Source organism: Plodia interpunctella, chromosome 2 (genome assembly GCF_027563975.2).
Source record: "Plodia interpunctella isolate USDA-ARS_2022_Savannah chromosome 2, ilPloInte3.2, whole genome shotgun sequence".
NCBI classification, from domain to species: domain Eukaryota; kingdom Metazoa; phylum Arthropoda; class Insecta; order Lepidoptera; family Pyralidae; genus Plodia; species Plodia interpunctella.
The window spans coordinates 5,327,703-5,345,935 of record NC_071295.1 but is presented as its reverse complement, the minus strand read 5'-3'; the positions used below and the strand labels follow the sequence as shown (position 1 = coordinate 5,345,935).

Sequence of the window (18,233 nt, the reverse complement as noted above, 5' to 3'; positions counted from 1 at the left end):
ACGGTGTCGCCTGTACTGTGTAGGTAACAAAGAGCGCAAAATAACAGGCACTATTCAAAAATGAAATATAGGAAGCAATTATATTGCCAGGTCAATGTGTTAACAATGGGCGAAACTAATAATATAATTGTTAGAATTTGCATTAGACGATGTCATGGTCTATGTTCAAATGGTTTTTTTTATGGCCGAAAGTGAGAATATTTTTGTAAACGGTTATTATTAAAACTAATATTATTTTTTACTGCATGTGTGTTTTTAGTACAAAAGCTTTGTTCTTATTTTGTGTTAATTGTTGTTATTTGAATTGCGTCGTTCGGATTTTACTAAATTGACTATAGTTATGAAATATATATGTATATTGCGTTTTATATTAATTTAGACCTTTACAGACACTTTTTCACGTCGTATTCTAAATCAAAATAGCACACAACATTATCTCCTCCTTTTCGTAGAAAACTACGTCCAAAATGCGAAACTAATTAGTGGTACAAGAGCAAGCAACAACTCGACCGAAAATCGTTTTAGTCAACTGTTATTTCAGTGGCTAATGCCCACTTGCTCATTTGTGCATGTCCTATACGACCTATACGATGCACACTTGAGTAAATAATGCCCTTTAAAAAGAGAAACCTCTGAGGGAATTTTGTTCACTTCAAAGAGAGGACACATTGTGCTCAACGTTTGTATCTAAACATGTTTTTTTTTAATTCTAAGTTCGAGGTTAGCAGACTTTTAAATAGGTAATAATCGAATATGAACAACATAAATTGGTCATATACTTAATTATCAAATAAAACTTAATTAGATAACAGACACACATTCGGTTCGAAGACACAGAAACATATGTTGAGTTCATTGTCGTTCTACCTTATCCTTACATATTATAAAACAAAGTCATCTGCCACGTCTGTCTGTCTATTCAGGATAAACTCAAAAAATACTGCACGGATTATCATGCGATTGGATGCCTGAGGAAGGTTTAGGTGTATAATTTATTATGTTTTAAACCGAGCGAAACAGGGACGGAATGTTAGTTTTTTTATAAATTTTGGTATACTATTTGGGTTACTGACAAAACTAACGTTTTTAAACACTACAAACAAACACGATGCGCGCATTCATTATTCTATAACCTCGTTACTTTGAGTAAAGCCGACAAAGTATTCGTTTACTCAAAAGTTAACGTTTATATTGAAACTCTCTGTGCAACATAACGAGACAAACCGATTATCGTCTCGTTATAAATGACAAAAATCAATACTTTGGAATATTTCACATAATTTGTGTCATTAGCAGGTAACACTTTCCATATAGTACACACGACAAGTACAAATGAAACTACTTATTTCATTAACTTGAAAAGTGCTTGTATGTCAATGTGGCTATTCGTTTCGAATTCAATTTAACTCTACTTATAAAACACAGTAAAATTTTCATGTAGTTAATTAACGACCCGGTCCGACTTCACTCGGGAATAAATTGTCTAAATAACAGTAAAAACTGTATCGAAATCCGTTGCGTGGTTGAAAAAAAGATAATTTATTAACAGACAGGTGCGAAGTGTGACTTTGCAGTGATTTTTAGAGTAATTCTTAATGGTAAATCTCTAAAACCGAATTCATTAAAATTAAAATTTCACTTAACTTGTGATAATGTGCACCTACCTCTAGGAGATACGGTGTAATCTCATTAAAACCTGCGATTACAACTTAACTGATTGAAATTGTGTAAGGGTTGCGTTAATTAACATTTAGAGCGTATTCCCGTTGCTCAGTAGCGCTGCGTCCTCCGTCATTTTGATATCCGTCGACGGATCAATGTACAATAACGTAGAAATTGTACCTATGAAATTTTAACGCATAATAACACACGTCAATGTCACAACCTATAGAAAAAAAACGGAACACGACGGAGCTACTTCGTACCGAGATCGTAACGGAGCACGACTGAGCAATGGGAACACGCTCAAACAGTGTAATGAAGCGGATTTCTTCCCCCACACTACCCTTCATTAAAATAACTATCTTAAGTGGGTATTTAGAACAAATAAGCACAAAATATTATATTGGCAAATATTGTGACGTTATAGTCAACGAAGGTGGGGTAGAAGCGGTGGTGGTGTAATGGTTAAGACGCCCGTCTGTGGATCGAAAGGTTCGAATCCTACTCGTGCCACATGAGTTTGTATACCAATCTGACTCATGTAAGTTGTTGTGTGTGTTTCATAATAGCCACGACCGTCGGTCATGAGGAATACGAGTATGAAGAAGATTGTCAACAACATAACCAAGTTATACCAAGTTGTGTTGTACAGCAAAACCAAGTTACCCAGCATGAGCACCTCTACAGCGGCAGGGTAATAGCGGCGAGTTTGCAATGAATTTGGGTACGTTGATATGCAGTTGACTGTACAGACATAAATGTATCTAATATTTTAATATTAGATACATTTATATATGTACATTGATATTATCTATAATGTATTATAGATATTATCTATAATACATTATAGATAATATCAAATCATTTAACTTTTATTAATAAAAGTAATAACTATTCCTTTTTTGTTTGTAACTTGTAATGGCTGTTTTCCCTTGTCGCTATTTTAGTCCAGATTGATGGGCCTCTGAACAAGTACATAGTTAATCCAAAACTTAGCCAAGTAATATTACATTGCAAATAGGTACATACATTGCATGTTAGCTACGTAACATTCCTAGATTAAATAGGCATATGATCCCGCCCTAGAATAGGACCATTATATATCCTCCAATATCATACCATATGATGGCGGCGGCGGTGGCTGGTTTTATGTAATCACAGTCAATAACCCCGAGGTTTGGAACGTCACAGCCCTAAATGCAACAAGGAACACGTAAATATGAAAGACAAAATCTACATAACATGAGAGAAAACATTGTAAACACTGTAATCGCCTTGAATGTTGACTTTATAACCAAATTATAGTTTGAGCACGCAAAGGTCGAGGTCGTAACATCTTCAGAGCACATCCATCAAGGTGTATATCTCGGTGCCTAGACAAACATTAACTTTGTATATACCAGCTGCCACAATACGTACAGACTATTCTCAACATAAATTGCTACTTACTGGAGGTATGTACATAGTACTTGTGACCTCAAGCTGAGTAATCAAGAAAACTCAATAAATACTTTTTCAAAGAATACATACGTAACTATGTAAAATGTTTTTTTTTATAGCTGGCCTACTTAACCTTTACAGGATAAAAAATCGTAAAATAATATAGTTGCTTTCCGCCTGTGTTACTACTTGTCTGTATTCATTATTACGCTTCATTATGGATTATGATTTGATTTTTTAATGTTAGAGTCACGCGTCATATCTCAGCCGTACTCCGTCGTTTTGAAGTCCGTCGGCAGACAACGCAGAACAAAGAACTTTTGACGTAAGTCAATGTCAAAACTGTAGCAAACAACGGAGCTACAACGTGCTGCGTCGTCGCCACTGAGCAATGGGGCTTGTCTCTAAAGTTAGTAAATTATTTTTGCTTTACAAAATTTATTCCTCACATATGCATGCCGCCGGGTGCTTGTATGTAAAATTCACTAACCTTTATGTAATGAAATTAATTAGCTTGTATTCCTATTTTAGTATATTCTATTCTTCTTGGAATCCAAAAGTTATGTTTCAGGGTACATGTTGTATGGTTTTTAATTTTAGGAATTGCTCATTAGGTATACAAGTAGTAGCATGTAATTCAGCCCTTGTAGTCAGATCCTTTACGACAGCCTGTTCTAGTTTGAAATTGGGTTACACTCAACTGTCGTCCTAACTGGGCTTCAAATGCGTCAAGGCAGCGCGACGCGGCGCTATGAAACAATATGAAAAAAATGTATTATCTTTGGCTTCTTTAGCCGAGTGTTATATCCGTATATTTCATACTAACATGCGAACAACAAGCGTGGCTTTTTATTCTGTTCCGCAGCGCAGCTAGGACAGGTTAGTGATTTAGACACGTCACGATAATCATGAGTGTGACAATGTCCTCAGGCGATATGAGTTATAGAGCTAAAGCACGATACCTGGGAAAAAATCGACTTTCACTAAATATGCAGCTATGTTAATCTTAGTTCAGCGCCTTGTCATAACGCGAATTCGTAAAAGTAATTATTTATGAAACATATCAATTAAATTATTGCCCACATAAATAATAGGTAAGCAGGTGTGTTTTAAAAATTTAATGATGAAGTACCTTTAGAATAAATTCCATAATAAATAATAAATAAATATATTAGGAAAAATTACACAGATTGAGCTAGCCCCAAAGTAAGTTCTAGACTTGTGTTATGAGATACTAACTCAACGATACTATATTTTATAACATATACATATATGGATAAACATCCAAGACCCGAGCCAATCAGAAAAATATTATCTTTAATAATATATGGGATCGAACCCGGGACCCACTAACCCGGCAAGCACTTTACCACTGCGCCACCGTGGTCGTCGGTCGTACATACATACTGTTTATTAAAAATATAAATTAAAGTCAACAATTGTGGTCCCTGCCCCTGAGTCCCTGGCGCCCATAGGCGTCGGTGACCACTTCTCATCAGGTGGGCTACATGCCTGTTTACCAGCTTAGTATAAAAATTTTCCTCCTCCTTTTAAAAATAGGTTGCTAGTTGAACATATTTAACTTTCTACGTTTTGTTAATTAGTCATTAAAACGGTGCGAATTCAATGGTTTATAATGCAAATGTGGTAGCAATGTTAATAGGCATGGCAAATTGGCTCCCACCCGCCTTAATCACGGCTACGGGCAGCACTGCGTCGTTTTACATAATGAGGTTACTTACATTCAGCATGACACACGTTCGCTAGGTAATTCTGATGAGCTCATCAGAATTACCTAGCGAATCGTCCTATCTATCAAATGCGTTATTGCTAACACTGCCATTAGATGTCTCGTCGCCTAAAGGTCGCCTGACTTGATCTAGTTGTAGTATACACAATAGTGAACTTAACAGTGCGCACATGTGCAGGTTTTATCACGATGTTTGCCTTCATCGGGAGCTAATGGTGCTCTATGAAAACTATACATGAATCAGTTGGTATACACACGAGTGGGATTCGTCCTGGGATCATAGGACGAATCCCACTATCTTTGATCACAGGCGACACTGCCATTTTCAGAGGCTGAAATCATGATCAGTATTAAATGAAATTTATATATACCTACGTTATTTATACCAAAGTTTCCCAATTAAGTATAATATCCAAAATTACAGGTAATCAAATTATATAGCCACCAATAAATAGTCGTTGTTTATTGACCACAGCAATAAATAAAGAAAAAAAATAAGCTTTTCCGTCCAGTAACCCATCAAGTTATCTCGGTTTCTATTATTATAATTATCAATTAGAATTTATTTCAAGGTAGATACTAGCGCGGCAGGTGTGTTGAACTGCATTCCCGAGTGCTAGAAAAACTGGATTGGAAGCGGGCTCCTTGAGGCAGTGTCGAGATTAGATATATTGATATAAAATTTATTTTACATTCGCCGCTAACGACCTGGGAAACACGTCGCGGGAATATAATGGGAAACAGTTGGAGGCTGGGCTGATAACGTAAACACAGACTTTAGACCACTGTGCAGTTGAGTTGTTGTAATATTATGTATTTATTGAATTTTTTCTTTATGGTTTATTTACCTGACAAAAAATAGATAATATTGTTCAAAAACCATTTTCTCCCAATTAATTAAAGTTAAAAGAAATTACGAGTCATATTAAAAATAATAAGAAAGTTTTTGAAACCGAATTGTAACAAAAAAGGTCATTGCTTATAAATAGTACTTACTTATTTAACTGAAAACCTGATATTTAATAGGAAATTTAATAATTGTTTTTCTTAGTAATTACTTCTTAATAATTACTTCTGACAGTATAATTACATTTTTAAGTCGACTTTTGAACTGATATTGATTTCATTGATGATTTTCATACAAGCTTTCACCTTCCATTTTATGATAACTACTTATTTGGGGGGTTAATTTTTGAAAAAAAATTAACCTATGTTAATTTCTAGGGGTTCTTCAACTACATACATACCATATTTCATTAAAATCGGTCCAGTAGTTTAGCCGTGAAGCAGATTAGATTTTGTAAATGCTAAGCAAGTCGCGTGCGTGTTCCAGCGAACAGCTTGAAAAAATAACTTGGAAGTAAAAGCAACAGCGGCAATTTATTTTTGTTGAAAGTTGGCGGGAAACTAGTTTAGTTGTAAACTCGTTAGCTATTGCCGTCGAGTGTAACATCAATACATCATAAATAAAACCCCAACTAGGACTAAGCCACACAGGGGTTAAATACTTACACATACATACTTGATTAAAAATATGTACTTAATACTTTGAATCCTTCGAACTCGGTGAGAGGATCGTCTGGTAGTCAAATCAAAATATTTACTACTTGACGTTAACATGCTCATCCTAAAAACCCATACATGTATGTACTGTGGGCTACTCAATTTGGGATAGCCTCATGCTAGCTTATAGTGACGTCAAGTCATATTAGTTTTTTTAATTTATGATTGAGAATAAAATATAGCTTCACATCGTAAGCTGACACGTACACGTAAGCATTTGCAACAGCAGAGTAAGGCCTCTGGCATTATCGCACCAAGCTCTTGTTTGTGTGGCCGGGGCCTTAAGGATAACGCATTACCATGATATTGTCCAACGCGCCCTGAATACTGAATATGATGAAGCCGTCAAGATATTTCTCATTCGATATATCTAGCATACTATGTATTGCTTTGCGATTTTATCATTATATTCGACAAGTAATTACAAGAAACGGAATTGACATTGTCTTGTTGTCTACAACTAATCAATTATAAACTAAATTCCCAAATTTTCAATTTCAATTTCATTCAATTTGTATCCTGAAATCCCTCAAAACAATGTATTCAATTAGAAGGATTTCTGTACAGAAACACGGATAGTTTTGCGGCTAGTTCAGGATGAAAAACGAGGGAAATTCCATCTCGTCCGTGACGGATGGTACCTCGGCGAAGTTTGTTTAGGTTTCTCGTCGTTTCTCGACATTCCTCGCTGTTATTCGGCGCATGGCGTGCACGGCCCGTTGCGGATCCGCCACGCGCATTTACAAGTTCCAAATGTTGATTAAATTTCAAATTTCCTGACACAAGTGAAACATGAGCGAAACTTTAAATTATAACATTACACGACATTTCGCGTTTCCCTAATTTGTTGTTATGAATTGGAGTTCTTTGACATTACGAATTAAATCATTGCCGTATCTGTAGATATTAAATTAGCTAGTATTTTTTTTACTGAAAATGAAAGGTTGCTTGAAAGGTATAATCACTGTTATACTGTAAATGTACTATATAAATTACTTGCTTTTATGTTATGATATGGATATTGGATAGTCGTATATTTCTTAGGCATTAGTGACCGCTATCACATGTCCAACTTTTTATTTTCCGATATCATAATATCTGTTTATTATTTTATAAACTATTGTATTTATTTTCCCTCTTATAATGCTTTTACTATTGTCTCCTTTTCTCATTAAATGGTTATGTGATCTTGCTAAAACCGAGTAGGTCACAAGTTAGCAATCTTCTTGCATGTCTTAAGTTAACAACTAAAAATCTTTTACCACAACTTGTTTGCGTTTATAACTTAGTCAACTCGCTTGCTCATTAAAAACATATTTAATTTAACTATTCGAAAGCAAGCCGGCCACTGCGGCTCCCTAATCGGATCTTCCCAGGAAAACTAATTAGGACTTAGACACAAACATTTATTAGTTCGCAAACTCAAAACAATAGTGTTATCCTCTTTACCTTTGTTCGTAACTCGAGGGAACACAATAGGTAATTGTAACTGTTAGACTGTTAGGAGGTGCTCGGGGTGTCAAATCTCGTTCCTTGGTATTGTGGAGGAAATTGCTGGTTAGTCTAGAAAGTATTCATCTTTCACTATATATGTACACCCAGGTATATCACGATATGGCCAATTCCACAACCGGCCGATGACTGCTTTTAGTAGCCCAGAATTTCAATAGACATACAAAAATAAGTTGAATCTAATAACATTCAGCTTAAGACTTAAGAGGTAACAAACAAACTTACTTTCGCATTGAAGTATAATATTAGTTGTATAATAAATAAATATATTAGGACAAATAACACAGATTGAGCTAGCCCAAAAGTAAGTTCGAGACTTGTGTTCTGGGATACTAACTCAACGATACTATATTTTATAACAAATACATATATAGATAAACATCCAAGACCCGGGCCAATCAGAAACAGATCATTTTTCATCATGACCCGACCGGGGATCGAACCCGGTCGGGTCATTCATTCATTTCAACCTCGGTTCAGTGGCAAGAACCTTACCACTGCGCCATCGAGGTCATCAACCGTCGTCGTCGTCAACAGGATACTAACAGGAACACATGTTTCAATATCCTATTATATGTAAAAGTTGAGCCGGTTTTTAATTTACAATATTTGCTGATTGTTTAAATTACCTCCCTGGGTTTATGATTTACATGGATGGAATCCTATAACATTTATTATTAACATAGATTTTTATATTGGTACTTACAAAACTAATTGGAATAAAATAACGAAATCACTAATCTATTTTTATCGGCTTCATTGTAAAAGTAGTTTTATTAATTCTTATGTTTTACAGATAATCAGTAGTACTCTATTTTTCTCTATAATGATTATCCACGATAACACGCATGACATGACATATGCAGTCAAAATATATACATAATCATGGCTAAAATAGTGTAGTAGATCGTTAACTAATTACTCGCTATCATTTCACAAAACTAATTTGCTTTCAAATTAGGGTGTGACATAATTTAAGTGAAGGGTAGGTGTTATCATTAGGTGAGATTACCCTAAGGCATGATTGTTGGGGGCGCATTATAATCAAATTGTTATCAGGCGCGGCAAGCATCACCAGTCGTCTGTAATGACACCTTTTGTATGCCCAGACACGTGCCTTCAGACCTAGCTAGCCTCTTTATTTATTTACCAAAAGCACTTGCATCCTCCTAAAAATATAGCTCTGTGTAGTTGCTGGATATTTTATGGCCATTTAAAATTGTAGATCTAGCTATCTCTGATTAGAAATTATTGACTCCCCCTGAAATCCATTTGAACTTGCTTAATATTTGAATGCTCTCCTAAATCTCTTTCTAGTCGATTTCCCCGTTGAATCGCGTTTAGCGTCGGATTCCAGGGTTTGACTTTTTTTTCAATTCTCACATTCTTAGCACCATATCGTAATTGACGACATCAAGGCACTTGTTTACCTCTTCTGTCCTTCTGTCAGGATAGGCAAAACCCAATCCTTGTAAGATACAAACCCAATTTTTTGTGCTTTCATAAAATCCTAAATAATACTGTTCTTTTTTTCTTTATTAAAAACACAGATTAGAAATAATAAATAATTTTGCATAAAGCAATGTTCTAAATATAACAATTGTTCTATCCAACCTAAACCAGAAACTAATTAACATACCTTACAACCCCTATGTATATTTTGGCTATAAACTTGCTAGTTCGGTCTTAATTCATATACAAATGCTTTAAATAATTCATGCAATAAACTAAATACATAATCGTGTCAAAGTTGTATAGTATTTTACGTCCACCTACATTTACTGAAATGAACAATAGCAATACGTGAAACAAGATTTAGGAAGTATAGGTATTCATTTATGTTAGCAATAACATAAATGAATACCTATAGAGTAAATGATGATATCTATACAGTAAATGATAGCTTATACCTTAAAAATATATTAGCTAAGCAGTTTGCAAACTGGATTTTTTAAATTTAAAAAAAAAAGCTAAGATAGATAAATAATGCCAAGCCATGCGAAATGCCAAGGGTCCCGATCTTTGAAAGGTCAAAAGATTCCAATGTTCTTTAGAGGATCCAATGTTCAGGAGTCTGATGGGTTTACCACGGTCTCCAAAGCGTGTACAATGGTAAATGTACCTCTGCTGTTTGTATCATCGTATACCTACCATTTTCGTAACATCATTAAATATCAAATTGTAATTTAAACAAAGTGGTGCATATCGTAATCTGAGGCTAACAAGTTGCCCACAGTGTTGGTGTCGACAATACAGCTGAACCAGTCCGATAAATAAGTAGGTGGTTTGTGTACTTTATGTAGGGAAACCGGTACGGTAGGTTCATTCATTTGTTTACCTTAAAATCACAGTACCCATTAGCTTATTTACTTTATCACTGAGTAAAATTTAGGTATTTCCTTGCAGTATAAATTTATACAAAAAGTTGGGTACCCTATAAAATACAAACATAGGCGATTAACTAGATGAACCTTTAATTTTATTTGAAAATATAGTTTCCAATTTGTAAGTTTTAAGTTATACTGTTAGTTTGTGTACATAAATCATATAAAACAACAAAGAAAACAATAATAATAAATAAAGAGAAAACTATATACTTACATTTAACATTATAGGTAGCAATAAATGTATAATAATACTTGCTTGTAAGTAAGTAAGTATACTGATTTTAAATCCTATTTTCCGAGACTCATGTTTTGAGCCTTTTACCTAAGATGTTCTTGTCTGGAACATATTTAATAATCTTCAATATCTACCTACGCAGAATATAGGACAGAACACACAAGTGACAAGACCATAGTGTGCGTAGTCTTCGAAACCATTTGGAAACCAGTTATGCCGTATTGGAAGCCGCTCTCTTTTTGACCTTTTGCACGCGGTTGCCGAGTCACAGACTTTTTAATATCTTTCTTAATATAACCTTGACTGTATTTTCCTGTCAAAAAAATAATAATAATTGGTTAATTCATAAAAAAGCAGCATTTAATTTGCTTATAGAAATAACCGATAAACTTGAACTTGTATTTTACTTTCCTGCACAGTACTATTACACAGCAAACGCAACGCCTTGGATGTTCCAACCAATCCCATTGCTTAACAGCCCAAGTCCCTAGTCCCTATTCCTCTCCGTCACGTTGACATCCGTTGACGCATAGCAATAGCAACGCACGTCAATGTCAAAACCTATAGAAAACCCATGGAATTTGTAGTTGTACGGAGTACCTACTAATTCCCTAAGAAAACGGAGCTACAACGTAGGTACTGCGTCAACGAAGCACGCACGACTGTGCAAGGTAACACGTACATTGTCGTTGTAACCTACTTTAAAAAAAGAAGATTTTCAGTTCGATGCCATATTTTTTATTACAAACAAATATATATCTATTTCATTAAATTATATTTTATAGGTAATGTTAAATGTTTTTCTTGATAGAATTCGCAATTGGAATAAGGTAATTTTCAAAAATTATCATTAATTTCCTATGAACAGCCTAGTAGAGTCCTCTATCGGTTATAACAATGTACTACTTGTAACCAGTTGTAGCAAACATCCAAGACCCAGGCTACCAATGCTACGATGTTTTGTAGCATAACTCGACAAAATGACTCTCCTCTACGATCTGGTACTACCGAATACGTAGAGATGGCGCTTCGTAGCTGAGTTTGTGAATATTGCGTGAAGTTTTTTGTCCCTTTTGGCCTGTGAAAATTCTAATTTTGTAAAACTACCACTTGCTCTATTATGAATATCCAACGAAATTTTAAAAAATATAGAACTGGAATAAGATATTTCAGGATTCTATGCTAAAAACTAGGGTCTAAATTATTTGAATAAAGTTATGTACGTAGTATAACCTTGGTGAAACATAGCATTATTAACCCATTATCGACAAAGAGATGACAGTTTTGGTCAATCTTTGACCTGATGAACAGGATCCACGGATAAACGAATTACTTTTTACGGTTGATTTCTTTGACCGCAAAAAATATATAATTTCCTATTTCCTACTTTAATCTGAACAAGCATCAAAGAGACACGACACTCATTTTTAAACAGTCGCGTTATGACGTATTTTTATATTCGTTGGTTAAAAAATCTAGTTACAAATATGCAAAATTATTATGGCTTTATTATTTATGAATTTATTGCCCAAAATATAAAAAACTTGTGTACAAATAATGGCTATTGCTGGCCTCGTTCAGGTTATACTTTTCGTTTAGGTTATTTTTACCTAACTTTATCCAAAATATGGTCCTAATAGCAAGTTCTTGATACATGAACGACTCGTCATTCGGTTCGTTGGAGCATGAACCACGCTGCGGGTTTAAGTTAGTAACCCAATATGTGCGGAAGCCACTGCCGACAACCAGCTCTCATATAACAATAGTTATAGGGCATTGACCACCTAATACTTTATTTCTGTTGAACCTTATGCCAGCTCCACACTGTCGCCGAAGTCAGACAGATGCCGACGCGAAAGCGCGAACATTGCGTAGTACCTATGTATATGTGCTTTTATTTACCGCAATGTTAGATCAACAATATATGTAGGTATACCAAATCCGCCAAAGTTCGATGAACTCTTTGGCGACAGTGTAGAACTCTTTATACGCACGTAGATAGCCAAATATTACAAATATTGTACATTTTGGTCATGAAAAAAATACATTAATTATCTCAGCAGCCGGCTTCGATCTTATTAAGGTGCTGATTAGAGCCACTGTTAACCTACGTATAGTACTTACCTAGATATTAAATGAAAATAGCTAAAATTTTATTAGGAAGAAATAATTTGATTTCCTCATTAAAACCATAGAGTTAAATTTTGATCAATGCAATGTTAATCGTAACAAAGTTTTATTAATCTGAATTAGGTCTTTATCATTGAGTATAGGTAATTTAGTAAATTATAATGCAACGAAAGACTTCTTGATATTTTTCTAGGGATTTGAAGGGAGTCTGTTTTATATATAAATCGATTAATTCTGTGTGTTTTGTATCATTTTTACTTTTACTTATCATCCGTCCGATTAACTTCATAAATACACAGCTAACAAATATAGGTCAAACTGGTCAAAGAGCATACACAATAAATTGATAGGGACGGACGTCGATTGGCTCGTAATCCCAGGCAGGACATCAGAAATACTGAAGTAAGAGCATGTAATAGGTTTCATTTTCCCAGTCCTTCTAGACTGATAGTCTTAATCCGACGCCACACGTCGCTTACAACAGTTCTGTCCCACACGTCTATAGGGAGCGATATATTTCCGAATAAATCAACCTTCGAAAATAGCCGTTGTTGAATGACAATAACTGTGAAAATGTTGGAGCTATATTTAAGATTTTAGTAATAGCTTTTTGTAAACAATGATATCCAAATACGGAGCAACGGATGTAAAGGAGAACCCAGTGCCAATTGAAAACGGCGTGAATGCTGAAGTGTATTTGAGGTGATGTTCTAATGCTTATTTTAACAAGTGTTTTTTATCTATCTATTTATTAATAGATATGTATTACGATCAATTGAAACGGAAATGCTAAAATATTTTAAAGTACTTGCGAAGCTTGCAAAATTTTACAATCGATATCGACGCTATAGTCAAAATCTATGGCGAATAATTTATTATTAGAAATTAATTCTTTTGTACTAGTAAATAACAAATCATATAAATAAATTTGACCTGATAATATTTAATTAAATAATTTAGAGTATAATTATATTAGGGTTTAGGCGTGGTTATAACCATATAAATTAGATTTTTTTTTAAAGTTTACCTTTGCTTCATAAATATAAGTAGATGCTGCTTATGATAGAGGGTGTCTCTACAAACTACAATATCCTTTCCTAGAATTATTTACATTAAAAAAAATGGTAAGATCTTCTGGCATGATAGGGACCAACACTGTTTCGAGGAGTTTCTTTTGGTATTTCTTGTGTGGAGTGGTTGTTCCGAAATTTTAGTAGTTTGTTGCTTTGGTAAAATTTATACAACCTATGAATCATTTATTCAGAAATTTGGTCTTCACAAGTCGTACCTATATAGGTATATAATTTATTACGACATTTTTCTTCTTATTTATTTATTCAAAATTTAAAACTTTATTGCACTCAAAATAATTTTATGTTACAATAAGTACAACTAAATGCTAAGCTTTGTCTGCATTTGGAATACTTGGAAAAGGTGATAGACGAGGTGCAAAATAGATAGAGAAATATTTTAGATAAGATAACATGATTATCTACACACACAGCCTTCTCTTATGTCTATGTTTAATACTAAAATATGTTAAACTTGTGATTCCAGGCCTCGAAAATGGTTGCGACTGAACCAGAACATCATTTATGGCCTGGGCCACGTGTACAACGACCTGTGTGCGGCCATGTGGTTCTCATACATGATGCTGTTCTTCCAGGCAGTGCTGGAGATGAGAGCCGTCGTAGCCGGCACCATGTTGCTTTTAGGTAGCTACGTATGAGGGTAACTATGTTTGTTCCGATAGATTTTGAATATCTTCAACCGATTGAGCTGAAATTTTGTATACACTAATTATTTCGTAATGAAAGTAATTTTCGTCGTTTCGTTTGTTTACTTCTTGGCAATTCATTACCTATTATGATATGTAAGACCTGTCGGTGCACCCAGGATCGGCCTCCAATGAGTTCCTTCTCAACAGTTTACTCCACGAGCATGATTTTTTGTCACAAGTTGAATGCAACAAGATATGCGTACAATACGAGTGTAAGCTTGTCTCAAAAATGACATTATTGTAAGTCGAGTCATTATGAATGATCCTTGTGCAAAACAAAATCGAGAAACTGACACAAGTTATCATAACCTTTACAAACACTGAAAACTAAATTAGTACATACAAATATTTTATAATTACCTACTTTATTTTCCAGGACAAGTGATAGACGCTCTAGCTACACCCGTGGTGGGCATCATGGCTGACAGATACAGCACGAAGAAAAAATGGCATTTAACTGGTGAGACTCAAATGTTAGTTTTATCAGCCCACCCTTTCATACGACCATTCCACGTGGTCATTTGGATAAAAAGCCTTGACAACTGATAACAGCACCCTAAAGAGAGTTGACGTCAGGCAGGCCAGTCGAAACTGCAGCTGAATAGGTAATTTTCAAAAATACACTCAGATGTGATAAGTACTCGTATATCCCAAATTGTATCTATATTTTATTTTATAAGAAAATAAATGATCACCTACCTACAGGTAATACCATTGTTGATAAATTGACCCATTATGTAACATTTCCTTGTTAGTTATATTGCTTTCTGAAGTTATAGTGTGTTTTCTGTTGGGCCTACAACTACATACATCATCCCGCATGATCACTTTATAGTATATCACTAATATCACTTCATCACGACTACATAGTATAAAAAAAGTCGCTTTCTCTCTCCCTATATCCCTATGTATGCTTAAATCTTTAAAACTACGCAACGGATTTTGATGCGGGTTTTATTTATATATAGTTTGATTCCTGAGGAAGGTTTTACCTGAGCGAAGCAGGGACGGGCCGCTAGTATAAGACAAGTTGCTTCCTGCTGACAGTCCCATGTATGGTTAAATCTTTAAAATCTACGCAACGGATTTTGATGCGGGATTTTTTAATAAATATATAATGTGATTACTGAGGAAGGTTTAGTTGAATTAATTAAGGACGGGCCTAATACAGTGCAAATGTTTTCTATTTCAGGATGCATTTTAGTAACTTGCACGTTTCCCCTGCTCTTCATAAGATGCTGGGGTTGTCGAGAAGGGATGGCGAGCTACCTAGCGTGGTGGATGCCGACGTACTACGCCACCCTCATTATCATCTTCCAAGTCGGATGGGCCATCGTCCAGATATCACATCTCGCCATGATCCCGACGTTATCCGACAACCTACATGTTCGGTCGGAGTTAACTTCTATAAGGTAAAAAAAATCACTTCGCACTCATATGTCTACATACGAGACACGAGTCGTATAAAACAAAGTCGCTTTCAGATGTCTGTTCCTATGTATGCTTCGATATATAAAACTAAACAACGGATTTTGATGCGGGGTTTTTTAATTGATAATTTATGATGGTTTTACCCAAGCGAAGCCAGACCGGGATACCTACATCTAAAACAGCTATACCTATTAGCTACGAGTACCTAGTATCATGTCTTTATTTCTTACGGGGCAAACTAAGCCAAGGGTCGCTAAAGCCACCTTTTCGAAAGAATGAAACTATTTATTTTACCATAAGTACAAATACTTAGGTATGCCAAATATTGTGATAAGAACACAGATTCGTTTTGTTAGCAACTTTTTGGGATCTTTTCTCACGGGTGTGTGTATATGAAAACTTCTTTCCAACAGTGAAAACTGCATTGAAATCATCGATGTGCGTAGGTATTGATTATTTTGTAATGAAAGTATTTTTTTTATTTTGTAAAAAAACTGATTTGTGAGTAAAGCACAATTTATAAGTAGGTATCATTATATATTGTTACAGGTATATGGCATCAGTGACTTCAAGTTTGATGGTTTATCTCGTCACTTGGATAGTTTTAAGAACAACTAATTACAGTACATTTATTACTCCAGCTGATGATTACAAATTTCGTGTAAGTAAACATTTTACCATTTTTAGAGAGCGGTAAAGGTAAAAACGAAACCCTTTTAAAATAATTTCGTCTATGTGTCCGTCTATAACCATTATATTTCTGAGCAAAGCGTTAAGATATACCTCTCTACAGTCTCTTTATATATTTACTCAATTAGTTTTATATTGTAATTTTCAGGACGTGTCGTTAATAATTTCCAGTATAGGAATAGCATCCTATTCACTATTCCATATAATCTTTAGACTACGATGCAAGGATACTAAATCGAACGGACATCAAATTAATAACGGGACGTCATCGCTTCTTCCTGTAACTGAAGAAGGCACCACGCCCACACTTGTGTCACAGTTAAAAATAATACATTTTTTAAAAATGCCTTTGCTGTACCAAACAAGCCTTTTGTAAGTACCCTTAGCCTCAAACAGTAAGACCGATCTATATTTTTTCAAAACTACTAGTAGGTAGTTTGTACTGTGGGTTTTCATCTGTGGGTTTGTGAATCACATTTAAGTAGACAAGTATATATAATACTCGTAATATCTTAAGAATATTTTATACAAAAACTAAGTACCTACCTAAATATATTTAACTTTTCCTTTCCAGATACGTGTTTTCTAGATTATACTGGGCCCTAAGTTTAGTTTACGTGCCTTTGTTTCTGGAGGAGCGGCTATCAGTCAACCCTAGTTCTGGGTCAGAGCTGGTGGCCAGCGTCCCTCTAGTACTGTACATATCTTCCTTCTTTTTCTCCCTCCTCTTGAAGAGCAAGATAAATACATATGGACATCAGGTATACTATGATTAAGTACATTGATGTTCGAATATTACATTCTGCTATTTTGAGACTTTGTAGTAAAAATATAGCGAGGTTGAATAATTGAAGCAAAACCATTATTTTTACGTCTGGGGCTTACTTCGTAGTTGCAATAGTTTTATGGCACCTACTTACTTGACAACAAAAGATCGCCATATTGAAGGTACTGTACACACATATGCTACATTTTGAAGGTACTATCATGAAATGGGTCGTATTAAAACAAAATTGTAATAAAAATTTATAGATAATTGATTTAATTTATAAAGTAATTTGTTGAAGGCAACTTATCTGTTTTTAGATGGTGTATTTAATAGGAAGCACTCTGAGCCTTGTCAGTTCTTTATGGATAGCTCTTGCTATAGATCCTGACGCCAACATAGTGCAAATATACTTAGTGGCAACCTTTATAGGTAAGTAAGTACAATCTAATTTTTAATCCCCAAATCAAGGAAAACATTGATTTTAACTGTTCATCTCTGCTCAATAAAAAATTTTCCATATGTAGGTACCTAGCTAGCTATCTTCATATTTCTTCCTATTTAAGTATCTACGAAAAACCCCACAGAATTGATTTTTATTTCAGGTGCTGGAAGTTCCATAACCCTAGTTTCTAGTCTTTGTGTGACTGCTGACCTGATCGGACCCCATTCTCATCAAAGTGCTGCCATTTACTCCATCGTGACCTTTGCTGACAAACTTGTCACAGGAATTGCAGTTGTGGCTATAGAGAATTAGTAAGTGTACTTACTATTGGACGTTTTGGTTTTGATAGAGTGGACGTTAATATATTAATAAAAACTTTGAGTTTTAGAAGGTACCTAACCTCAAAATTTGTTTATTTTTTAGAAGATTTTATTTGACCACT

General features: G+C 34.8%; 1 protein-coding gene across 3 annotated transcripts in view; it reads left to right on the top strand.

Moving 5' to 3' along the window:
• The window catches only part of LOC128680746 (major facilitator superfamily domain-containing protein 12-like), a 99,751-nt gene that overhangs the window by 80,877 nt on the left and 641 nt on the right, over nt 1-18,233 (top strand). For 2 of the 3 annotated variants that reach the window (XM_053764127.1, XM_053764143.2), the window contains exons 3-10: nt 14,237-14,394; nt 14,836-14,919; nt 15,652-15,871; nt 16,440-16,551; nt 16,729-16,952; nt 17,155-17,341; nt 17,667-17,778; nt 17,952-18,102. In XM_053764127.1, the coding sequence (XP_053620102.1) occupies nt 14,237-14,394; nt 14,836-14,919; nt 15,652-15,871; nt 16,440-16,551; nt 16,729-16,952; nt 17,155-17,341; nt 17,667-17,778; nt 17,952-18,102 (1,248 nt within the window). Of the gene's footprint in view, nt 1-13,113; nt 13,382-14,236; nt 14,395-14,835; nt 14,920-15,651; nt 15,872-16,439; nt 16,552-16,728; nt 16,953-17,154; nt 17,342-17,666; nt 17,779-17,951; nt 18,103-18,233 lie in introns of those variants that run through there. The other variant, XM_053764135.2, reaches the window with a different exon arrangement.